This window comes from Telopea speciosissima, chromosome 7 (assembly GCF_018873765.1).
Source record: "Telopea speciosissima isolate NSW1024214 ecotype Mountain lineage chromosome 7, Tspe_v1, whole genome shotgun sequence".
Classification (NCBI taxonomy): domain Eukaryota; kingdom Viridiplantae; phylum Streptophyta; class Magnoliopsida; order Proteales; family Proteaceae; genus Telopea; species Telopea speciosissima.
This window is the reverse complement of record NC_057922.1, coordinates 15,815,564-15,841,586: the sequence shown is the minus strand read 5'-3', so window position 1 is coordinate 15,841,586 and position 26,023 is coordinate 15,815,564. Positions and strand designations below refer to the sequence as shown.

The 26,023-nt window shown below is 39.8% G+C and overlaps 1 protein-coding gene and 1 non-coding gene across 3 annotated transcripts in view; one reads left to right on the top strand and one right to left on the bottom strand.

Moving 5' to 3' along the window:
• Positions 1-26,023, top strand: part of LOC122667013 (protein transport protein Sec24-like At4g32640) — a 65,663-nt gene that overhangs the window by 19,192 nt on the left and 20,448 nt on the right. For both annotated transcript variants that reach the window (XM_043863161.1, XM_043863162.1), the window contains exons 6-12: positions 4,184-4,295; positions 5,403-5,530; positions 9,423-9,542; positions 10,601-10,681; positions 20,424-20,501; positions 20,619-20,711; positions 21,121-21,175. In XM_043863161.1, the coding sequence (XP_043719096.1) occupies positions 4,184-4,295; positions 5,403-5,530; positions 9,423-9,542; positions 10,601-10,681; positions 20,424-20,501; positions 20,619-20,711; positions 21,121-21,175 (667 nt within the window). The remainder of the gene's footprint in view (positions 1-4,183; positions 4,296-5,402; positions 5,531-9,422; positions 9,543-10,600; positions 10,682-20,423; positions 20,502-20,618; positions 20,712-21,120; positions 21,176-26,023) is intronic.
• On the bottom strand, positions 24,752-24,876 carry LOC122670221. Its single transcript, XR_006334193.1, has one exon. It is a non-coding gene; the product is annotated as a U11 spliceosomal RNA (small nuclear RNA).

Genomic DNA, 26,023 nt, shown 5'->3' with positions numbered 1-26,023 from the left:
GTAGAATCCTAAGTTTTTCATTCGTCTGCCATTCAAGAAGAATGAAGATGTCAACCCAACCAAAGCAAGTCATTCAGGAATGAACTGATACTTTCCTGGGTCATATCCAAGGGGACCAACATTGGGGCAGCCTGCTTTGTACCGTTGCCAAAGGGGATCTGGAGCCTTCTTTTTCTTTCTCTGAGATCGAGATCGCGATCGCCTTGGCTCTTCATCTTCTGAGTCATTGCAACAATCTGCACAATCGCAGATTTCAAACCACTTGTGTCTTGAGGGGCTTTGGAACTCATAAATCGGTTCACCGGCATTGTCAAATGCCTTAATGGGTACATTATGTAGGTGAGGCTTGGGGTCGGTTGGGAAAAATGGAAGCACGAGGCTCATATCTGTGGGTCTGGGAAAAGAGACTGAGACTCTTCCGTCTTCAAGTCTTTGATAAGAGGGATTGGTCGCAACCATAGGGGGTAGCGGTGGTGCAGCCTCTTGGTTCTGCTCATATGAAGTGATTCACGATTCAGGGATCAATTTGACCAGTTCAGCCGTGGAGAGTTGGCGAGGCACATAGGTGACTATCGGAATCTGATCTGAGTCAATCTTGAGGAATAGTGCATCATCAATATGACCAGTGTTGAGGTCGAATGAGTGATTTTGCAACCTGTAGCACATCTGGTAGTGGAGAGTTGCCGCTATTGATGATTCTACCTATGGTGCACCTGTGATTTGGACAAAAAACTGCAAAGCATCTGGAAGCTTTGGATCGCTCAGGGCAATGTTGTAATTGGGATACAACATAAAGAATACTGTTCTGGAGTTGAGCGTGGTCTGAATGTTGACGATGGTGGCATGAGCATATCTCTTGAACCGGGTGTCAAGAAGATCAATTTTTGAGGCAATTGGTAAGCCTTTAATGTGAGAGCAATCCGAATGCCTCCAATGTGAAGATGCATATAGCCAAGAGTTATCCACTGGTGGATAAGATCTGGGGCTATTTCAATGGGGAAGTATTGCTCTTTGCCGGAAGCAGTGACTTGGTTCTGGGAAAAGGGGAAGCTTGCACATATTCCTTCAATTCTGGAGTCTTTGAAGGATCAACGATAGATCTAATCTTCTTGGTGAAGGAGGTCGGGTTCTTTGGAAAGACACTGTATGAGTTAATGACGGGGATGTTTGTAGGGTAGATCTTCTCGGAGTCCGGAGTGTAGTTGATTTCGTACAAGTAATCAACTTTAGTGGACTTGGAGGTTCGAAGTGTAACCTCTGAGCTGGAGGAAGCATTGCTTGGACGAGGTGCTGGTAACATGATTGAGGAGGAGCCCTATCCTTGAGAGATGCTCACAATGGTAGTCGACCTCATATCCAAAGAACCTGTCCAAATTAAACTCTTCCCTACCCTTGTTGCAGCCATAGAGTCTTAGGATCAACTCTCCCAGGAAGAGATCTCCTTTTAGGCTTTGATCTTCTTAGCCAACTTCCATCTCTTCGATGGAGTACAGATAGTAGTATTCCTCGCGCTAGCTATCCTGAGTAAGAGCGGGAGGACGTGATGTGACTACTATTAGACCTCCCGGAGAGACTCTACCATCATTATGAGGGGATAAACCTTCCCTTTCCCTTCTATAGAGAGGTAGTTGCCACTTCCTCCCCGATTAGTTCACTCACTCCCAGTGCCTACCATTTCTATATACTTGGGATGGAAAATGGCTTGTGATTTTATTCAACTGCCCCAGGGAGGGGCAGAGTACAGCATTTACTGACTGTTTCCACTATGTTTTCCCAGCCATTTCTACCTGTTGTGGGGTAGGTCTGGTGGCAGTGTGTAGAAATAGCTGTCATTAGGAAAACATGGTGCAAACACTTGGGAAATATGTTACACTGGATATGCAGTGGCAGACATCCACATCCTCAGTATCATGTCAAGTAGAGGTGAAAAATTGATTAAGTTGCACCAAATCTGCGTGTTTTGGTCTGTGGAGAAGACCTTTGTGTGATTAAAATCATGTTCAGCATGATGTGGGAGTTCCTACATGTTGGTACCATTGGTCTTTGTGTTCATTTGATGATGGGAGAGCTTTCAGGTCCCTAGCCCTCATCATTTCATGGACTCAAGAGAATTAACTTAGTGTTGCAGGTTCTTTAACTTTTGCACTATCAAAGTATGAAATCAGGATGTAGGATGATAGAAGTAGGAAAGGGAAATGTATGGTTTAACTTTGGGGGCAACAAGGTTGAGTTTTATGGTGGGAAATAGAGGTTTATGGTGAGAAAGCACTTTGGGTTCTTGCAAATTTGAAATGTTTAAGCGGGATTCCTGGTCTAGTGGATCTAGGAAGAATCTCTCGACCGGCACTTAGTTCTGCCACATGGAGCTAGGATGGTGCTAAAATTTTGTGGGCAGGTAGATCCCAAGGTCTCATGCTCACATATCAAATTTCTGTCAAATTGGAGTTCACGAAGTGGGAAAATAGAGCTTTGAAAAATCACGACTATGGCAGAGTGCACAGTAGTGGTTGGAGTACCAGCAGGCATGCATGGACTAACACGGTGATTCATGCAATACACGGGAGGGTATATCATTGAGTTAGGCTCTGAAATTTGACATGTGGCTAATCCAGATCATGTCCTCTCTATCCATCGGTTGGAGTTGCCGCATCACCTTCCCACGTGCTGCAAATAAATACGCTAGATCAGGTATTATTCTTCCTATACCAGCTAGATCTGGGGCCGTTTGGCCTGAGGATTTATTGTTTGGTTTATTGGAACACAGTATTTGGATGCTAGCTTGAGAAAGTAGCCAAGTCTTTCAAGCTAATTCTTGAGTTGGGGGTAAGAGAAACAGGCCTGGCTGTTGGATGGGTGAGAGAATACAGGTTGTGAAGGAATTGCAGAAGATAAAGTGAAGAAGAAGAAAGATACTGGACAGTGGACACTCATGCCTAGAAATAGAAACAATCATATCTCCATAGGAGAAACATCCATATTTTGTATTTTTCTGATTTTCATTCCTGTGAAAAAGGAGTTGCTAAATTTATATGTGGACTTTCGTGAGGAAAAGATGAGGATAAGAAATTTTGCCTCCGAGTAACGTAGGCTTCACGTCTTGGGAATTTGAACTCTTGAGTAACAAGGAAAATTAAAATCTCTTAGTAATAGGAAACTTAGACACTAAGGAACTATAAAACAACAAACTTACAAAAATAATCTTTAATGAAAGTTACAAAAAATTCACCCAAAAAAAAAAAGTTACAAAAATACTCAACCCAAAATCATGAAAATACCCATGACCAAAAGCGAACAGTTAAAGTGCCAATGTGTCCTTGCTGCCTAGCATCTTGCCTCTTAGGTGCAAAAATGTGGGCCCCATAATCACCCCAGCTCCTATGCAGGTCCTACAAATTCATGATAGTTCCAAATAAGAGTTGGGATCATAAATGTAAGCCCATGAACCTCCTTTTATACACCTCAAGGGGTGGAACTGATTCCTATCACTACTTAGTAATGTAAAAGTTTATGTAGATAAATAATAGGGGATGTCTTTCCAAGGATGGGGATTTTCTTTTAGTGGTGGTCTTTAGCCAACTCATTTGCCACAGACAAGCTCATGGGTAGGAGGTTCTGAAGTGGCTTCCCTTCCATGTTTGGTCCATTGTTTCTAGGCTTTATGGATACTAATGGGATTGCCTGATCTATATCAGTACTGTTGTGACCAAGATCTGATCTGTGTGGGATTGGCAAGGTTATGTAAGTTCATCCACACTTGAATACGATGCAGAGTATACTGTCTTTGCATAGAGATTTATCATCCTTAGTGCTTGCTTCTGGTTCGTTCTGCTCACTGAATTGGCTGATCAATCATGTACCTGATCAGTATTCCCAGGAATAGTCCACAATCAGATCCTGAGCCATGTATCCTTGCAGTGTCCTGGAAACTATAGGTTACACTAAGGCTGATCAACAAAGTTCTTTATGTTAACATTGTGTATGAACTATGAATGACCTGCTACTGTTCAGAGTTTATGGCTGATTAGTGCACTCTATGGGTGGCATTAAGGTGATTTTGTTGCTAATAATAAATCCTCACTCTGAATCTCATTATAACAATGATGATGTTGCTAACCATGAATATTCTAATCCAGATATCATATTGTGTTGACTTTTGAATATTGTATTTTATATTCTTTTCTAGGTTATTGATTTTGGGGATAGTGGACCTGTTCGATGTTCTCGTTGCAAAGGGTACATAAATCCTTTCATGAAATTCATTGATCAAGGAAGGCGTTTCATTTGCAACTTATGTGGTAAGTATAAATAATTTTTGATTTTATGGATTTGGGATATATATTTTTTTGTGCTACATTTTACGAAGGTATATTAATCATTATTCTATTTAGACATGAGCTAGGAATTATTCAATTTGCTATTTACGATGGGGATGCCACACTTTATTTCGTGGAGATTTTTGCTTAATGTGTACAGTTATTTTTAGAAACTTCAACTTTACAATAGTTGTTCAGACCTATTGTCTTTCAAGTAAAGTTCACAATTATGGATGGAACTTACTGTGTGTGTGTGTGTGTATATATGTGTGCGTGGCTATGTTTCTGTGTTGACACCACATGGCATGGATATGGGTGTGGAATGTGTGTTCGGTCCTCTTCACCTGGCTTGCACCCCTATTTTGTCAAGGAAACAGAATATTAGGTAGCGGACGAAGAAGAAAAGGGAGGGGCAGCCCCTCGGCAAAAGAAACAAAAAAAGAATGTTCAAGGAAGAAGAGGAAGGAGAAAACAAAGTGTGCCAGCTGTTGCCTGTCGCTGCTTCTTAGTCTTTCATCTTCAGCATTGAGAATTTGAGTGGTGATGTCACTTGCCTGTCCATCAAGCGGGAGTTCTATGCTCCAAATCATGGGCTAAGCCTTTAATCTCATTTTATAATTTATTGATTGAAATGGGAATAAGTTCTGTTAGTTTGTGGTTAAGTCCTTTTGGGATTTACGATTTACGATGAAGCATTGGGGGCTTTTTATTTATATTTAAACCTTAACAATTATACTTGAACCTCATAAAAATATGTTTCACAATTGAACCCATAGGGGCTTATAATATACATCATGTTCTTGGATTAGTGACCTATATTTGGGCAATTCCCCGTTTCATACCCAATTTTGGACACATATCCCACGTTTTTGAAATTTTAGGAGTTAGATGGATCTGACTCCTTGACACATACCCATGCCCAATCTACATACCTGAACTCCATTTCCAATCCACATACGTGAACTCATGTACCATATTTCTTTCTCTCTCCCTGTCCTTTTTTAATGTTTGAATCCTTTGGATTTTAAGTGCGTATATATCAGTTCTTTTCGAGGTTTCAAATATGTGACATTTGCTGTTTTCTTGCAGGCTTTACTGATGAGACACCTCGTGAGTACCACTGCAATTTGGGACCAGATGGTAGGCGTAGAGATGCCGATGAGAGGCCTGAGTTATGTAGGGGTACTGTTGAATTTGTTGCAACAAAGGAATACTTGGTTAGTTAATTTATTGATTTATTTGATGTTTGCCATTCCTATATTAATTGGCTTTCTTATTTGTTCTATGTCGGTTACATTGATTTTTTTTTTTGGATATTCTATATAATTTTTGTTGGAGGGAAGGGGATTTCCAAATGAAGTATAGGTAACATCCCATTCAGTTGTGCTGTGGCTGCTATTGGGGCTTCGGAGCTCAAACATATTTTGATGATATACAACTCTGTTCTGATGATGCCCTTAACCTGAAGTTTATAGTATGTTCTGTTGCAAAAAATGGTTATGTTAAACGTCTTCTTTATTTAGAACATCTTAGATGAAAAAGATGTTGAACTCAGGTTGTTACCGAGAGGGGGGTGAATCAGTGACAAAGCTCTTTCACAACTTTCCTAGCCGACAAGGGGAACCTCACACGTTGAGCTGGCAATTGCACAACCATCACATCCACATAACCACATGCAAAGCACAAACCACAAGGAAGGAAGCATATACAAAACAATATATGTGGATTGCCAGTGTGGCTACATCCATGGTACAAATGACCGTTTGGGCTACAACTCAAATCCGGCTGCAGTGCAATGCACAATACATGAATACAACTTAGCAGCACCCACCGCAGGGTGCGCCGACCCCCAGTTTATGTGGCATCCACCACAAAGGAGCTACAACTCCTGATTTATGTTAGTACAAGCTCTAGTAGCGGACATCCTCGATCATGATGAATGGGCTCCCCCCTCTTCCTCTTCCCCGGCTCTTATCCAAATTTGGAATGACCTTCAGTCCATCTCCAGAAGACTGCCAGCTAGAGGTGATTGTGTTTCCTGGTCTGCAAACAGCACGCTCTTGTTCTCTTCCAAAGCAGCTTGGAATCTCATTCGGTGGAAAGGCCCGACGGCTGTTTGGAGGAATCTTCTCTGGTTCAAGCATCATATCCCCCGCCATTGCTTCACAGCCTGGAGAGTCTTCACCAACTGTCTTCCAACTCAGGCCTTTCTTCGCAGTCGTCAGATCCAAGTCTCCCCTACTTGTTGCCTATGCTGAAGTAATGTGGAAGACTAGAACCACCTATTTTTTGAGTGCCCTACTTCGAAGGCCATTTGGAAAGGTATTCTGAGCAAATGCTGGCCTGCCCATAGAAGAATTCTCCCTTTCTCAAGAGAATGGATTGGGGTGGATATGACCTATGCCGGATCCTCTATTTGTGACATAGTTGGGAAAATGGCTTTCTGTGCTGCCCTCAATTATATTTGGATGGAGCATAATATCAGGAAATGGGCCTCCAATTCTCGTTCTTATCAACAGATTTGGGATTCCATTTCTTTTGAAAATAGCTTGAAGGTTTTGTTAGTTCCTCCCTCTTTTTGTTCAGACACCCCAAGGAACAGACTTATTGTTGTATCTTGGGGTCTCTCTAATGTCTCTTTTGTTGCTCCAGGTCCCATTAGCCGAGGCTTTGGCTAGCTGTTTGCTCTTGCAATTTCCCCTTGGGGGCTCCTCTTTTTTTTTTTTTTTTTTTTTTCTCTCTCTTTGGTAATGAATTCTTTTATTCACCCAAAAAAAAAAAAAAAAAAAAAAAAAAAAAACTACAGGGGAACATCTACCCTTGACTTTATGTGGCACCCACCACAAAGGAGCTACAAGTCTACAACCCCTCTACTAAGCACCCACTTGATAGCTACAATGATTACAATTAATGGCATGTGCAAATGCCTAGTACAAGCCCAATGTATTGATTGTGGCATTTCGTCAAACATCTTGTATGCAGTCAAATACCCTAACAATATAGAAATCACAAATTGAAAGGTTACCTACAATGAGATGCTTCTCCTTGTTTTTTTCCACTCACAATCTCCACCTCAAATCCCTTGGAGCTTCAAACACATTCTTGAATGGGTAGAACTTTCCTTGTCTTCTTCACAAACCCGTGGTTTATGGTGGTGTTCTTCTTCTCCTCTCTTCACAAACCCTTGATGATGTCTTTCAAGAACTTGAATAATCCTTCTTAAATCATGCACACTCAATGTGGGTTCAAGGAATCCTTTTAGGGCTTCTTTGCTTAGAGCTTCTGCTTTTCTCCTTCTCTCTTGAGTGGGGATCTCTCTCTCTCTTTGTATGTGCCAATGGCCAACTTAGATAGCCAAGGATTACTTAACCAAGTTCGTTCTCATGTTGCCGTGTTCGACACTTGATGTGATTTGCTCGACCTCGGACATGCGTCGATTGACATAGTCTCTCCGTTGACAGCCCTCTTTATGTGTCATACAAAAACTACTGTGTGTCGAGTTTGTTAGACATGCATATGGACACAAAACATACTCCACTCGACGTCGAGAGTGTCGACTAACATGCACTCCCCGTCGAGTACCCTTCATTCGATGTAGAATCTGGGCAGTTTCACACTTGATTTTGCTGAGACTTGGCCTCTTCTCCACGATTGGCCATGCTTTGACCTCGGCAATCCACCTATCATCTTTGGAGTGTGTTGATTGGGCTGACAACAATGAAAACACCCATGGCATTTTTACTAAACAAAGGGTATAGGATATTGCTTGATAAAGCTGCTTCTCTGCTGGATTTTCCTGTGTATAATCACATGGTAATTACTAAATGCAACAAAGATATTGTATAGCCTTGTCAAATGCTAGAGAGATTACCTTTGCCCAATACAGGTAATAGCTGATATGATGGAGAAGGGACAATATGGAGAAGGGACCATAGTTGTCATGGCGTCGCCATGGCGCCGCCATGGCGTCCTGGCGTTGGAGAAGCCTGCATGGCGACCTACGCCATGGCGTCCTTTGATTTCGTCGTCCTATCTCTCTTTCCCTCTTCGATTTCTGCCTTCTCTCTTCGATTTCTTCTTTATTTCTTCTTTCCCTCTTCGATTTCTTCTTCTAGTCTCTCTTTCCCTCTTCGATATCTTTTTCCTGTCTCTCTGTCTCTGTTTTGCAACTAAGAAGTCGCCAGATCTGATTCCAGGTATTAAATACTCCTTGCTTAGTTGATTTCTGTGATGAGTTCTTGCTGGAATTGATAGAACATGATGTGGCGATGCTTTGCTTGAAGGTTTAGACTGGACGTCTGGACCGAGAAGAGTTGAAGGAGTTATCTCCTTCGTACTTTGCCTTTTTCCGTCCCAGGTTGAAGATAACCATAGATCCGATCGTGGGTTATTACAAACCCTTATTTTTTCCTTTTTCCTAAAGTACCCTTCTCTTCTTTTATTCCCCTTTGTCCATACTTTACACATCCCTCCAAGTTTACCCTTAGTCATTAAATCAAAACCCTTTTATGCCCTTTCTTAGATTCTGCTTAATTACAAGATTGCCATCCTGAAAACTTGAGAAACAATAGAGAAAAAATAAAACATGGCTTGAGTATACATCTATTAAACCATTAAAAATAGAGAAAATAAAAAATAAAACATGGTCGACATGCGATATATCGACGTGACACCCCTCCACCGACTTGGATCGCCGTGACGCCGTAACAACTATGGAAGGGACAATAATGCTTAACTCTTCAAAGGTCATTTGACAGTTTGTAATGTGGTCTTATGAATTGGACTGATTACTGACTGATGTTGTAGGGCCAAGAGTTACTTGGGCTTTTTGTCCGTTAATTAACTTGACCATTTACTGATGGTCATCATAGAAGTATTTTATTTTGCTAGATCTTACTGGCCCTTGTTTTCATTATTTGAGAGAAGCAAATACTTATTTTCTCATTGAAGATTTTGTAACTGGTTCTTAATCTTATCTTTATTTGAGAGAGATATTATTGGACAGTTTTCCTTGTTTATGTTGTTGTTTCCCTAAGGTTATTCCTTTGTTCTTTGTTTTCTTTGGGTTATGGGATGTTTGACTTTTTGCATGTTTCCATTTTATTTCAGGTTCGGGATCCAATGCCTGCTGTATTTTTCTTCCTTATTGATGTATCCATGAATGCTATACAGACTGGTGCAACCGCAGCTGCATGCAGCGCAATCAACCAAGTTATTGCAGACCTTCCTGTAAGTCCATGTATACAGTGAATGTCTAGGCTTTGGGAATATTTGTAATATTTGGGTATGTCTGCCTAGCTAATACTTGTGACTGCCATTTTCCTTGGGAATAGGGAATGCATTGATGCATCTGAATGGAATTTCATGAATCAAAAGAGAAGAAGTAATCTGATGTCATTTTTTTTAAACCAAATTTTACTTTGACCAATAGGAAGAGAAAATTTTCTATTTTCCATTATTCTGTTCCTTTTTTTATTTTATAATTTATTTGTAATGAATCTTTGGAAAAGTTCTGATGCTAGGCCTGCATTCAAACAGATCTATTTTGCTTTAAGAAAAGGTGTAAAGTTGGGCGCTGCCCTTGTATTTTTCTGTTGGAGGAGGTTTTCATGCATGGTCACATGAGGGGTGGGGATTACGATGCGTCAAATAAGGGGGGGGGGGATTTGTCTTTTCGACCCCTTTTTGTGAGAAGGGGGACAGGTCCGTGCACGGAACCTTTTATCTTTTCTATTATACAAAGCTGGATGCATCTTCCCTCCATAGAATGTGGTGCAGTGGACCACTCACAGAATTGGTTCCCTATAATTAATTTTCTATTAATAATATATTAAACAATCTTCATAAAAGCAAGGACTCTCCTCTTGCAACTGAATTCTTACTTTTAAAAACTTGGATTTTCTGTTAAATTTCCAGCTAAACTAAAAAGAGTTCTTGGAAGAGCTGTCTAATTAGTACTTTTTTCCTTTTTATCAAAATATTTAAGGATATGATTTTTCTGGGGGAGGGGTTACAGTGGGAAATTCGTTCTTCGGGTAGAAAGTTATGGTTTCATGAGATAATACTTAGCGGTGGCATGGCAATGTTAGGTAGTACAATGAGGGCAAGATGGCTCGTAGGGATGAGTGATAGGACTCGTATATTTCCATACTAATATATGCATGTAAATTAATTCCAGCATATTCTAGTATTCTTTGGGGAAGATCGAACTGTAGAAAGTCATTATATGCATGAAAAGAAGATCTCTGTCTTGGTGATTAATGCATTTTCCTGATTTGTTGCTGCAGGAAGGTCCTCGGACATTTGTGGGTATTGCAACATATGACTCGACGATTCATTTTTACAATTTGAAACGTGCATTACAGCAGGTACATAGTCAGTTGAAATCCAAGTTATCTTTTGCTCCTCCTTCTTGTATTGATTCCCCAAGGAACAGGCACATTGTTGTATCCTGGGGTCTCTCTTCTGTCTCTTTAGTTCCTACTAGCCCTCTTATTTGAGCGGCTGTTTTGTTTCTTCCTCTTTCGGGGCCCCTGTAAATCCTTTCTCCTTCTTCAGTAAAGAAATTTTTATTCACCCCAAAAAAAAAAAAAGTTGTTGGCTTGCCAATGTGTATCTTGGACTTCCTCTGGGGGGATAATCCAGGACCATTTTCGTTTTAAGACCTTCTAATTCAGTAGTACGGTAATAGTGGTTGACCACTTGTCTTTGGGAGGTAGAATCACATTGAGAAAATCTACTTTGGCCAGCCTTCCAGTGTACTACTTGTTGGGTTTTAGGATTCCTAGAATGGTGATCAACATCATTGAGAGAACCATTAGGGAATTTTTTTTATGTGAACCTGGGGAGAGGAGACTCTTCCTTGGTTAGGAAGCATTGTCTATGTTTGGGGTGAAGGGGGTTTAGAAATTGGTAATGTGAGATCAAAAACATTTCTTTGTTACCAAAGTGCATTTTGAGATATCTGAGGAACAAGATTCTTTATGACATGAAGTGATCACTTCCATCCAAGGTTCCAAAAACCAATATATACTGTCGAAATCTACGAAATGGGCTCAAAATTTCACAAACCAACTTGAAATGGCCATTCGGTGGTCAAATGATGGAATCTTGCCCTAAAACTTGTTGTAGTGCCTATTAAGCATGTTTACATGTTTGAATCAGTAAGATTGGAAAAAAAATCCCCAAAGTGGTAGTTTGGCTTCAGACCCTAGGTTTGTAGTGTATGCCATGGCCTACTGTTTCCTTTTCCTTATGTAGCCTATTCTACACAATTTAGTCCTATATCATAGTACATTCAATAAAAATAATTGAAATATTGTATAGGAATGAAGAACCATATAAATGCAAAGCAGTACAAAATTTCAAATATTTTGAGTGAAATTTCGGCTGTTTCGGACTTTCGGTCATTTCACTGAAATTGACTGAAACCTTGTAAACCTGTCAAGTTGCTGGTGGTTTCGTTCTGAGCAGGGTGAAACTGAGATACACCATCGAAATTTTGGTCAAGGCACCAAGATTTCAAACTATGCTTCCCTTTATGGCATGTCTTTTATCGGTTGGCATAGAAACAAGGCGGATAGGGCCTCATTGAGGGCTCCCTGAAATTGCATTGGTAGAATTTTGCTTTTCATTGTCACATCAATTATACATGATGTGGGTGATGGAGACAGTTAAGTTTTGGGAAGATCTTTGGTTGGGGAGGGGTATGCCCCTTGAGAGATTTCCCTTGGCTGTACTCAATGCCAAACTTCACCATTAGAACTGTGAGGCCTGAGCATTATGTGGTTGTGGAGCCTGGTGGGTTGAGGAGTGGTAATTAGGGATTTAGGGAAAAAGAACTTTAAATGTCTAAAATCTGTTAGAAAGTTTGCATGATGTGTTTGTGGCTCAAGACCAGCAGGACAAGAGGGTTTACTTCCAAATCAGTTTTTGTTGTTTTATGTCATTTTTTTCAAGGATCTGGGAAAACACATGGCCATTTTCCTTGGGTTCTCTGGAAATACTCATTCCCCCTTTGAAATGCCAAGTTTTAGGGTGGGAGATCAGCCACCAAAAAATCATGATGGCGGATACTTATCAGTTGAGGGCAAGGTGTTACCTCATTGCTTTTATGTGCATCACATCTGAGGAGGATGGGGAATCCTCAATCATCTGTTTCTTGGGTAGTAGTGTAGTACTCTTCTAAAATTGTATGGTTTCATTTCTTAATTGTGTTCAATCTGGATTCAGTATTTCCCAAAGACGTAGTGGTCAGACATGGTTTCAGGCCTTTGAGCCTCTCACTCCATTGGGCATTAGGGGGAGGTTTGAATGAGGAGGGTCATGGAGAGGATAAAGGTGTAAGTGACATACTGGCGATGGGTGATCCACTCTTTAAATGATGTTTCATCTATTTTTCTTTACACGACTTAGGAGAATCTCTCACATTCTAGCATTCCCTGGGATAGAAGAGAGGAGTTATGGTCTTAGAGAAACATGGGTGGTGAGGATCTGAGATCCTGAAACCCTACTCGGATCTCTTACGGGCCCCAGCCAAGTGTTAGACAACTCAAATCAAGTGCACAAGTGGCAAAACAGTAAATAATTCAATGTTTAATAGAGAGGTGGCAATTCTGTAAATAAGAAGTTCATTAGTGGATGGCAGAATTGTAATTGTTAGGACTTCAAAACATAAGCAAAGGATTCAACGTTAGGGTAGAAATGGTAAACTAGGAATTAGAAATAAAATAGGACCAAGGAGAATATGGAAGAAAGGGAGGGGTATTAAGGGAAACTAAATAAATAAAATAGAAGGGTTAAGGAATCATGGAAAGGGGTAGTTGAAGAGGTCGTCTCGTACCTCTAGCACAACCCAGCAGGGTTTTGAAGAAAGGAACTCCTTTGGGGATGCTCTGTTTATCCTAGGGTTTTAATGGTAAGTAGGTGATGGAAATACTTCAGGATTACACCCCAACAGAGATCCAATCAGCAACCAGATTGAGGTTGAAGGACTGGGAGTTGCAGCTGGCGGTAGAAGATGCTACAGTTCAGTTGCAGGCTTCGACTCTCACAGCTGTTAGTGGGGGGGGGGGGGTTCAAGAATCAAGATGAATCTTCAGAGGCTTGAGTCGCTTTTGGGCAGTTTCCCGTCAACCCAGATCTCTGAGCTGTTCGGTAAAGATTAATGGTTCAGCAAGCTCCTTCTTGATTCTGGTAGTACTGCCCAGCAGAGAGAAAACCCATGAACCAATGCTAACACCGTGAACAGGGGAAGTAGCAGATGAGGGTAAAAATAAGAAGAACAGAAGAAGGAGGTCAGAGGAGGGAAAGGAGGTACGCACAGCTCATGGCAGCCATCAGTCTAACCCAAATAAAATTTTATTCCAAAAACTAACTCCAACGTGGGAACACATGCTCTTTTATAGAATTAAAAGAAAAAAATTCCTATTCCTACTTTGAAACTGAAATAGAATTTGACTCCAACTAATCTAAACTGAAAGTCTGAAACAAATTTTGGACTCTAACTTGCTACTAACGACTCTAACAAGATAAAGATAAAAGAAAAAGAAAATTACATTATTATCCCTAATTAAACCTGCGCCTAACTCATCCAACGCCACATGCAAGTCTCTCCTAGATGCTGTCTTTGCTGGAATGGCCATGAAGACATAGATCATCTTTTCTTCACTTGCCCCTTTGCTGCCTCCATCTGGAATCGGGTTCTCCACCATTGCTGGCCTGCTCGTAGAAGACCTTTTCCGCTCTCTCGGGAATGGGTTTGGATTCACATGACTTTTGGTGGAAACTCGATTTGTGACACGGTTGGAAAGCTTGCCTTTTGCGCTACTATTTCCCACATTTGGATGGAGCGAAACTTTAGAAGATGGACGTCCAACTCCCGCTCTCAAGACAAGATTTGGAAGGTCATCTCCTTTGATGTTTCATCTAAAGCTAACTCCCTCCCCCTTACCAGTGTGATAGATACCCCAAGGAACAGACTTATTGTTGTCTCCTGGGGTCTCCCTTCCACTATTTTGCGCCCTACTTAGCTTCGGGCTTCTTGGCCTTCGGGCTTGTATATCCCTTCCCCCCTTTTTCCTTGCAATTAAATTATTATTCATCCAAAAAAAAAAACCTACGCCTAACTGCATCATGGGACCTTCCAGTGTGGAGAAGCATTAGATCGTGTACAAGTGTAGGGAACTAGCGTCACACCTCGTGGGTTCAAATCCCTCCTGGTGGGCACCGGTCATTTCCTTCCTTCTTGAGATGTTTTAACCTCTCAGAGCCCCCGAGAAATGCTTTCAAAAAAGATCTGTCTATCTAGAAATCATTTGACCCAAACGTCCGAATAATATGCCAGGATGTTTGGAAAGCCATCTTCTTTGATGTTAGCTTCAAGCTGCAGTCTGTTCGTTCTGGGCCTCTGGCTCTCTTGTGGATTCTCCTAGAAATAGGCACATTGCTTCCTTTTGGAGCTTAGATGTTTGTTTTATTCAGACTCCAAGCCCGCCCGTATAGGGTTTGTTAGGTCTTGGGTTTTTGTATAGCTGCCCCCCCTTCTCCCTGTGTATTCTTCCCTCCCCCTTTTCTTCCCCCTTTTTGTAATGCATTTTTATTCACCTAAAAAAAATGTGCCAGGATGCTGGTTTTTCCATCATCCAATCCAGAACAAATCGAATGAAACCTCGCTATGTTGAAGAACCTTCGGTTAGACTAGATATGCTTACATGACTTCTAAACAACAACAACAACTCAGCTGTATTCCAACTAATTGGGGTCAGCTACATGGATCCCTGCTCTCTAATCAGCTCTATTCAAAGTCATACTTGATACAAGACCTAAGCTATGCATGTCGCCATGTCTTTCCTCACCACTTCTCCTAGGGTTTTTTAAGTCTTCGCTTGCCCTTGGCTCTTTTAGTTCCTTCAATCTAAATCAATTCACTCCTCCATACTGGAGCATCCCAAGCCTCCATTGAACATGGCCATGCCTCCTCAAGCGACTTTCTCATAGCTTATCATGTATTGGAGCTACTCCCTAATCAGCTCTAATATGGTCATTCCTTACTTTATCCTTCCTAGTTTTGACACACATCCATCTCAATGTCCTCATCACCGCTACACTTAGTTTATCTATATGATGCTTCTTAACTACCCAACATTCCGCCCATACATCATACCCAGTCATATGACTGTCCTATAGAATTTTCCTTTAAGCTTTAAAGGAATACGTCTATCACATAGCACTTCAGATGCACCTCTCCACTTCTTCCATCCTATTTTAATTCTCTGTGAAACATCATCCTCTATATCACCTTCTTTATTTATGATTAAGCTTAGATACCTAAAATAATCACTTTGCGGAATCTCCCTCTCATCAATTTTCATTATCTCATTATCTGTCCTAGTGTAACTAAAGTTACTCATCATATACTCCGTCTTTGTTCTATTTATCTTAAAACGTTTTGATTCCAAGGTCGATCTCCATAACTCCAACTTAGCATTAATCCTTGTTTTTGTCTCATCCACCAAAACATCAATAAAAAGCATTTTTGTTGCATCCACCAAAACAATATCAACAACAAAAAGCATACACCAAGTAACCTCATCATGAATTTCCCTGGTTAAATCATCCATGATAAGCGCAAACAAATAAGGGCTTAAAGCTGATCCTTTATGTAATCCAATTGTAATTTTTTTAATTGGGAATTCACGACCTTGACCCCCCACAATTCTCACACTAGTCACCATGTCATCATACATATCATTAATTATGTCAACATATTTACTTGAAACACTTTTCTTTAGTATGTGCCAAATTAACTCTCTAGGGCATAGTTGTCATGGCATCTAGGCGACCCAAGGCATTGGAGAGGGTCCAAAATCAAGGCAACACCAACAAGGTGCATGGACGCTTAGGCGACGCCTTGACAAATATGCTTTAGGGACTCTGTCATACGCTTTTTTTAGGTCAATAAAGACCATATGGAGATCCTTTTTGCAAACTCTAAATATTCCATGAGCCTCCTAAGTAAGTAAATAGCTTCTATCGTGGATCTACCTGGCATAAAACCAATTCATAAAACCAAATTGGGTTTTCGAAATAGTAGTTTCTTGTCTCAGGTGGGGTTCAATAACCCTCTCCCATAACTTCATAGTATGAATCATTAGTTTATTCCTCTATAGTTATTGTAGTTTGTATATCACCTTTATTTTTGTAAATCGGAATTACAATGCTTCTCCATTCATCTGTTATTTTCCTTGTGCTCATAATCTTGTTAAACAGTTTGGTTAACCATGATAAACCACATAATCCTAGGCTCTTCCACACTTCTATTGGGACCCCATCTGAGCCTGGTGCCTTACCTTCATCTGTCTTTAAGCTTCTTTAACTCTAGACACCTTAATTTTTCGTGTATATCTACGCCATGCAGTGTCTTGATGAGTAATGCAGTCTTTTGGGCCACAATTACTTGAAATCTCTTCATTTAGTAGGCTGTATAGATATTCTTTCCATCTCTCCTTAAAGTCCTCATCCCTTATTAGCACTCTACCTGTCTACCATCTTCACTTGTAATACATCTGATATGGTTGAATTCTCTATTCTTCCTTTCCCTCATTTTATCTATTTTATAAATAGCTTTCCCCCTTCCTGTGTGTTTAGATTGTTATAAGGATCTTCATATTTCTTCACCCTTGCTTTTCCCACAGTCTTCTTAGATTCATTTTTGAAAGCTTTATACATTTTTAGACCCTCCACATCCTTAGTCTTTTGCCATGTCTTAAAACTAGCTTTCTTAGCCTTAATGGCTGCTTGAACGTTATCATTTCATCACCATATTCCATAGTGGAATGGCGTTTTCCTTTCGATTTCCCTAGGACATCTTTAGAAACTTTCTTAATACTAGTCCTTGTCTCGTTCCACATTGTATTAGTGTCTCCCTCAAAGTCCCACATTCCTTGTTTGACCACTTTTTCAGTACATGAATTCAAGGCATCTCCTTTGATGTAGGTTTATCACCAAATTAGGTTTCTTTCCTTAGAAATAAGTTTAGGGTTGGGTTATAGACATGTTGGGCCTTTGATCCCATGGGTTTTCAATGTAATAGGCAAGGTATTAAAACTCGGGTCTCGGTACCAACTCGACTCTTGGAAAAACCGAGACGAGACGAGTCGAGATCTCGGCGAGATCTCGCCAAGTTGGTGCATTTTTTTTTTCCAACTCGAAGCCTCAACTTTGGGTCAACCCGAGATCCGAGATCTCGCCGAGATATGTCGAGTTTTGTCCAATTAGGTAATGTATTTAAGTGGTAGGTGGGTTAAAATAATGGGTCGAAACCGAGATCCAACCGAGATCCAACTATCCAAGATCTCGCCGAGATATTGCACTTTTGAGACTCGTAGGCAGTCTTGTCTCGGCTTTTCCAAAAATCGAGAAACTCGGCGAGATCTCGTGAGTTCTCGAACTATGGTAATAGGTCACTTTTATGGACCTAAAAGTAGGGGTACACAAGTTGGACCTAAAGGTAGGGGTACACAAGTTGCATACAAGATTAGCCCTATACTTAGTTTATTTTCATGTTTTAAATTGAACCAGTTGAACCACTGGCCCAATTTAAGTGATTTTAGAATATCCTTTTAGAATATAATCTTTTTAACTTAAGTGAATCATTGGTCCAATTTAAGTGTTTTAAATTGAACCGGTTGAACCACTAATCTCTTAGTTCTGTCCAGACCTATTTCTTCATCAGAAATACACCAAACTTAAACCACAATACCTCTAGCATAGCCCCTATACTCGATTCACACTTCTGCCCCCTTTCTTCCATCCCAACCCTAGATCCCCCATCACTATACTAAAACCCAAAAGGCCAAAACCCTAATTTTCCTGCAGAACAAATCGGCCAATCATTCTGCCCCAATTTTGGATCGAACAACCCTCTTCCCTAGAGAAAAACTATACACCCACTCTAAATCCTAGATCCCCTCACTTTACACTTTCTAGAAACCCAAAACCTTAACCTGCTTCCATTCTAGTTTACATACTTCCACTCATCAAACCATCTCAGGACCTTCACTGATAGACTCCCCTACACCTGCCTGGCATAACCAACACCTCAAACCCTAACCCTAACCCTAACCCTAATTTTGACCTAAAATCATATTTTTCCCTAATCGGATTACCAGTTCATATTTGATCCTGGTGTACTGGTTCCTAGTTGGTCTCCTACCAATCTAGGACTACATTAAGTGGTATTAGAGCCATGGATGAACATGGTAGACCATTACCAGCAGCAACCGATCCTATGGCAAATAAGCTACCCTTTCTTACAATTCTGCAAAATGAGGCACATATTTATGACCACTACTATAGGTTGAGTGGTTAGGCTCTCCCTTGGTATAACCTTACAGTCTTTACATAACAATTTACCGGCCCTTCTAGTTACGAAGAAATCTATTTGGCTACTATGATGCCCACTTTTGTAAGTAACTAAATGCCCCTCTCTCTTTTCGAAGTAAGTGTTTAAAATGGATAAATCATAAACCACATCAAAATCTAAAACTGAGATCCCTTCCTCATTCCCCTCTACATGACAATATCCTCTGTGTACACCTTCATAGCCTCTGCGGTCTCTCGCAACATGTCCATTTAGATCACATTCTATAATAATATTTTCTCTATGACTAAAACCTTGCATTAATTCACTATGTGCTTCCAAAATTGTAACTTACTACTCTCATCCAATCCTACTTGGGGTGCGTAAGGTGCGTAAGCACTAATTATATTGTCAACCTCTTTCTCCAACACAAGCCTGATGGATATTATCCTATCTTCAAATCTTTTAACATCAACCACATCATTCTTTAGATATTTATCCACTACTATGCTCACTCCATTTCTATTACTTTGATCCACTGTATATCAAAGTTTAAAGTTGTCCAACTCCTTAGTATTTTTACCCTTCCAGCTAGTCTCTTGAATACATGCAATAGACTACTTCATGATTGTAAGCCTGAAGTCATCATAGGCAGGATGGTGTGAAGAAGATTGATGATGAGGTTCTGGCTGTCAAGGGGTGGATTCTGGTATGTTAATGAGGAGAGGGGTTGGATCCAGGTGGTTTTGTGCAAAGCATAAAAAGGAGATAAGGAGAGCTAATTGTACAGGCTTTTGATGCTACCTGCATGGCAGAATATTCACATGGAGAAAGCAATCTGCCTACTCTACCATACCTAATCTTCTGTAAAGCGTTAGGAAGTAAGGAATGAAAAGTGAAAAAAACAAAAAGTTACTGAAATGCAAACAATAATAACGATGCGCTTTTATTTTTATTGAAACGTACTGAGCCTAGGATATGAGGGAGACAATTTTATTTTCTTTTGTTCTGAGAACAGAAGGCCATTCTTTGTTGGATTGAAACAAAGATACTGAGACAATAACCACTTTTCTCCTCTATATGCCACTCTTTGGCCAAGTCCTCCGGAGTATCAGTTTAAGTATTTGAAAATTATTTTAAGCTGGCTAGCCATATTGAACTCGGTCGCTTAGTGTGGTTCTCTTAAATGTTCTGGAACCCAGCTCAGCTCTCAACTAATTTTCGTGATTGAGTCATGAGTTCAATTCTTGGACCAAATGAAACTTCTCATTTCATTCAAAACCCTTTTTGACTGAGGGAGTTAATGTAATCTTTCAGAAAAGACAAGATTTTGGTGATTGAATCAATGGGTCGATTTGGCAATCCAGAATGTGCCTCAAAACAGTGGTTCACTGTTTAAATAAGTGGACGAGTTTGGCATTTGAAGGATTTCTGGTGTACTGATACTTTCTTTGAATAGGAATTGAGAACTAAGACACTGATAATATTCAAAATTTCCAGTTGATCTTCCTCTTGTATTTGAGTGCCTGTAACCATGCTAAAAGGGTTTTTGATAAATGAGTTTCTGCCCTGTTGATTATTTGTTGAGGTGTAGTATATGGATTGTTGTGTACGCATGAGATTCTACCTGTCCTTAATCATTAAGGAAATCTTTTAGCTTAAAGGGGAAAAAGAAAAGTTGTAATTAAATCTTTTAACTTAAAGGGGAAAAGAGAAGTTTCTTAGTGTTTCGATGTTTGCATTTGCAGCCTTTGATGCTCATAGTTCCTGATGTCCAAGATGTCTACACTCCTCTTCAGACTGACGTCATTGTTCAACTTTCTGAGGTTAGCATTTCAAACTGTTGATTTGTATGGTTAATTTTTTCTTAAAATGTTTTAGGCAGCATTTCTCTTTTAAGCCCATTGCTTTGATTAAATTTAAAACTTTGTTTGAGGATTTAGTGCCGTCAACATCTGGTGCAATTGCTGGAGAATATTCCAACCATGTTTCAAAGTAACAAAGTTTCTGATTCAGCATTTGGTGCAGCAGTCCAGGTATAAATTATGTCGATTCTTCTTTTAGATCTTCTCCAGCCTTTGCTGTTGGGTGGCCCTGTATAGTGGCCCTTCCCCCCCCCCCCCTTTTTTTTTTCGTCCATGAAACTTATATTTTGTCAAAAAATACTTTCTATTTAAAATGATGTAGCAAGTCCATTCTTAGTGCAATAATTGGTGAATTGAATCCCAGTTTAAGGTGGATTCCTGTTGATATAGCCATCTTTGGAACAAATTTAATTCATTAAAGCATGCGCAATGTCTGCATTTTGTGCTCATTTGATTTAGTGAAAGGCCAAGTAGCTGCGACACTGAGGGCTGTCAGTTGACTGCAAAACACTCTAGTTTTTCCATTTGTTGCATGAATCTGCAGCATACTTGACAATCCCACTTTTTGTCCTTATTTCAGGCTGCTTTTCTGGCAATGAAGACAACTGGAGGGAAACTTCTTGTATTTCAGTCAGGCAAGCCCCATTCCTTATTTCTCTGTTGCATAGTGAAAGTTAAATTGTTGTTTACTAGCTGGAACTGAGAAAAGAAAAAAGCAAGTATTCGGTATTCCACTTCTTTTTGTGTTCTATAGAGTATAGAGCACCGAGGAATTAACCAGTAATTCTCTTCTGATTCATGTGCCTATAGCAATCCAAACTAGTTTGTAGCAAAGGGTAATGATGGGAAGTGAAATTAATTTAAAAATGAAAATGGGAACTTTGGCAATCATTGAGAAGTAAGTTTAGTTACTAGATTTAGGTTTTTAGCACTGTTCTGAAACTCGGCCTGGCCCTCAACTCAGTGAGCACGGCGGTCGGCAGGTAACCGGTTCAACTGTCTGGGTTCATCGGGTCATGTAAAACATAATTTTTTTGTTTAAAAAATATATAAAATAAAGAGTAAAATCAATAAAAGGTCGGCATCTCGAGGAAGATGAAGATCCATTTCCGATCTTTAAAACCCTAAATGTCGATTTTTCATTTTGTGGATTGATTTTTTAATTTCTTTCATTCATACTGATTCTCTCTTTTAGATTGGGTAGACATAACCCTACATAAGAAGAACAAGAAGGGCACTTGTTCTTGTTGCAAGGTGAGCAGCTCCAAAACCCACTCTTCTCGTAGCGCCTATGGCTGCCGTGCATTACTTGCGCACAGCGCCATCACTGCTGGAAAAAACTTCAGAGGCCAAGATAGCTACAACTCTGCTTATAATCCGGTGTCCATCGATAGCTCTGAGGGTGGGGGTGGTGGTGGTGGTGGCGATGGCAATGGCGAACACAGTAGAAGATGTTGGTTCTCTTAGGACAAGGTTCTAAATCTATGTTTCGAGGCTGGTTTTGGCCAGCCTCGAAACTGAGATATGCCAGGTTTCGACCATATCTTAGTCGAAACCTGGTTCTTTCTCCAGGCCAACTCGAAACCTTGGTTTCGAGGCCCAGAAGTTTTTTTTTTTTTTTGCCTTGATTCTTGCTGTGCTGCCTATTTCTGACACGTTGAACCCAATCCATGGAGTAGTTTCGCATAAAAAACACTCAAAATAATACTTGTGTTCTTGACTCAAGTGGTCACGGGTTCAAGTTTGGAAACTGCCTCTCTGCAAAAGCAGGGGTAAGGCTGCATACATTAAGACCCTCCCCAGACCCCACAGTGGAAGGAGCCTCATGCACTGGGTATGCCTTTTCTTTTTTTAATAATGTGTACTGTTCTTGGAAATGGTATTGAACCAGAATTGAAACACCTTATTTATGCCAAATATCATTTAAGTAAATGTTTTCATTTACTTCAGATATTATTCATAAATAGAGGGCGGGCCTTGGTGCAAACTGCAATGGTAAAGGTTGCTCCATTGTGACCAAGTGGTCATGGGTTTGAGACTGGAAGCAGCCTCTCTGTGAAAATAGGGGTAAGGCTGCGTACTTTATGACCCTCCTCAGACCCCGCAGTGGTGGGAGCCTTGTGCACTAGGTACGCCCTTTTTTATTATTCATAAGTAAGCAAATACCCCCCCCCTTTTAATCCAATAAAAATAGTTAGAAAATCAAATTCAAAAAGGATAAAAAGTCAACCCCCTCCACCCGTTCAAGAACAAAAACTGGATTTTCGGCAGTAGATGAAATTTTCAATTTTCTAATGCTGAGTTTTTTCTCAAATCTAAAAATTCCATAAATCTAAATATGGTAAAATTTTGGTAAAAACCAAAGGAGCGGTTAGATAATCATTTGTTTTGATACCTAAAAAAAAAAATTTCATTTACAGCAATTTTGACAGCTTTCATGCGCACCAAATAATGTTTGACTGGAACATAATTCCTTCAATATAAATCGGATTTAAGCAATCTTGGATTTGTTTGAAAGCTTTCCAACAGTACTTGAGATCAATAGTTTTGGTTGAAGTAGATTAGGATACTTAATAGCTTTTAAGAGTTCTGTTTTGAGTCTATCTAGTATTTACTTTAAATCAGTATAAGAGAGTGACTAGGAGTCTTTTTATGAGCCAGTTTGGAAAATTTAAAAGGTTACATATACATGTACACCCCTTATCAATTGGACATGATTTGAGTAAAATATTATTACTTCTCTTACGAGTTTTGGTGTTGTTCAAGATCTGGTCTCCCTCCTCCTTCTAGTTCTGTCCGCCTTTCTTCTCAGGTGTGATCTTTCCTCCCTCTTCTCTTCTACTGTTTTTCTTCTTCCTACTTCTTATTATTTCTTCACATCTGTGGGTTCCCCTGTTTTCTACCTAGCTTCAGGTTGTCTTCTACTTGAAACAACTACCTGAAATCTGTGTTGTTTTGCTTCAACTTCTATATTTTGGTTCTCGAATACTAGTTCCCTAAATTCTCTTCGGTTCTGTTCTGTTGAGTTGAGCTGCTGAAATTCTAGTTCATGTACTGCTATTCAGTAATCCCAGTAGTACTAGAGCTTTCCCATGCAGCCTGCAGGCCTATCCAACTACTGGATCTGTGTAATCTTTTACCAACTTATTCCTCTGATAAAGAAAGACACTTGACCAGGGTATTAGGCTAATCTGAACTCTCTATCTTGACTTATCAGATTTCTCCCCAATTCTGGACTTTTCTCTGATTTTGATGATCCTATTCTGCTAGACAGATCTAGTATCTATATTTTGGAACTGTTATTTGCATTAGACCCCCCTCCTTTTTTTGATCCAACTACTGTCATTTATGTCCCTTTTGGGTTTATTTCTCTTGATATGCTATGTAACATCTTTCTGGTGGAACCTTCAAGTCTTTCATCATTGCTGGGTGGACCGTCTTAAGGGACTTTGGGGAAGACAACGATGGTGCAGCTAAACAGTTTCCTTTTTTTATGAGGTTTTCTTATGAACTTGGATTAGAATGACAATGATGGAAGGGTGTACTGATAATTCTACAGAAGTTTCTATAGTAAGCTTTTTATTCTATTTATTTGCCTGGGACCTAATTTTATGTTGTTTCCTGTATGATTCTTATGGAGCTCCAACTTTGCTCCTGGACATCCTTAAGGATGGCCGATAGACTTTGAGGCTATTTTTTTTTTTAACTTTTGACATTCATATATACTTCTTTTAAATTACTTTTAATCATATGCTCTCAAGGGGGCAGAAAATTCTTATCAGATGCTCCTTGTGTGAGGGTACTTTGGAGATGATTTGTCACATTTTGATGGTATCTGTTCACCTACAAAGTATGTTTTCAAGTATCCATTTCTTGGAGATATTTGGTATTTGTTGGGCAGCTCTGGCTGGTCTTTTGAACCTTATCACATGCTGGTCTACAAGAGATTTTAATAATAAAGGGATGCATCTTGTGGGACATTCTTCCCTTTCCACAACATTGGATCATCTGAATAGAGAGGAATTGGAGAAACTTTGAAGAAAAAAAGTGAAGATAAGGCCTAAATGAGCCTACTGTCCATTGATGTTAAATATCAGTTAATTTCAAGGGTGTTAGTGGTTCTATATTTTCCCTCATTGGTTGGATGACCTGATTTTTCTGAATATATTTTTTGGGGGGTGGGCATTAATGACACTTTCTATGTTCTCCAGAAAGGGTTGGCTGAATGGGCCAATCCTACGGGTGTCACAAATTATGTCGGTCATATGTCTTGATAGCCATAGAGCACCCACCAAACTAGGGCGAGTGTGACATATTTAGCCAACTGACTCTTTTTATTGAAACACTATAATCTAAACCACAATTATATGGGTACTAAATCAAGCCAAACCAAACCTAACAGGAACAGATCACAAGGGGGATGCTGTCCCAAAACATAACCTAGAATGACTACCCATTGTTTTTTTTTAGGTATCAACCATTTCATTGGCACTTCTCAGATTGTACTGAGATGAGAAACTCATTGATGATATGAGATGATATATTGATCTGTGATAATATGAGCATAGCACCAATGTTCCTCAGAAAGGCTACTCAACCGATCTATTACATTTTGCTGGATCTCCTTCTATAGTGGTGTTGCCATATTCTTTCTAATCAGTGTATCCTCTTCTGTCCATAATAGTTCAGCCTAGTTGACTTGCCTTCTCCAATTGGGCCAGAAAAAAGACTTCCATTGCCCTTTCATCCCATTCTTCAATACCTGATGTGCTGGGTCTCCAAGAGAACATCCATCAATGTTCAACTAACTAATCCATCAAGAGGAGGCTGCCATAATTTTACGTTCATCTGCTAATATCTTTGAGAAGATCAAAGGTTCCTTTTCCCTATGATCAACCACAGTTGCTTAGAAAACCCTGATTGTGATTTATCTATAACCCCAGTAGTATCATTAAACTGATCATGATATTATCTCAAGTTTTGTCCTACCAAATGGCACCAGAAAGTAGCTAATAGAACCCCTCTCCACAAAAGCCTGATGCACTTTTCGATTTAGCTTTATTTGTTGTTTCCTTGGCACTCTAAAACTCCCTTGTATTAGTTAATTTTATATCCATAAAGGATATCTGCTTGTTGAGCAAGTTCTTACCTAATTACTGAGAACATTCTACTGCAAAGGAAATACAAGAAATGATATTGAGCTCTCTAACAAGAGTTAACATGTACAATCAAGATCCTGGCATTCCATGGATTAATTGCTGTTGATCAGTTTCTTCTTTGAATTCTTTACAATCTTGAACTTGTATTGTTGTGCTAGTACACTACTGCTTTATTATTATTATCTTTACTTCTGTTAATATATAAGATAATGTAGTTGATGAAGAAGCTAATTCTGAATATATTTTTTCCTGCTTTTGCAATTCCTTGAATTTGATCTTTTACTTGAATTTTTGGAGCATTTTGTTTGATCTATGTGCATGATT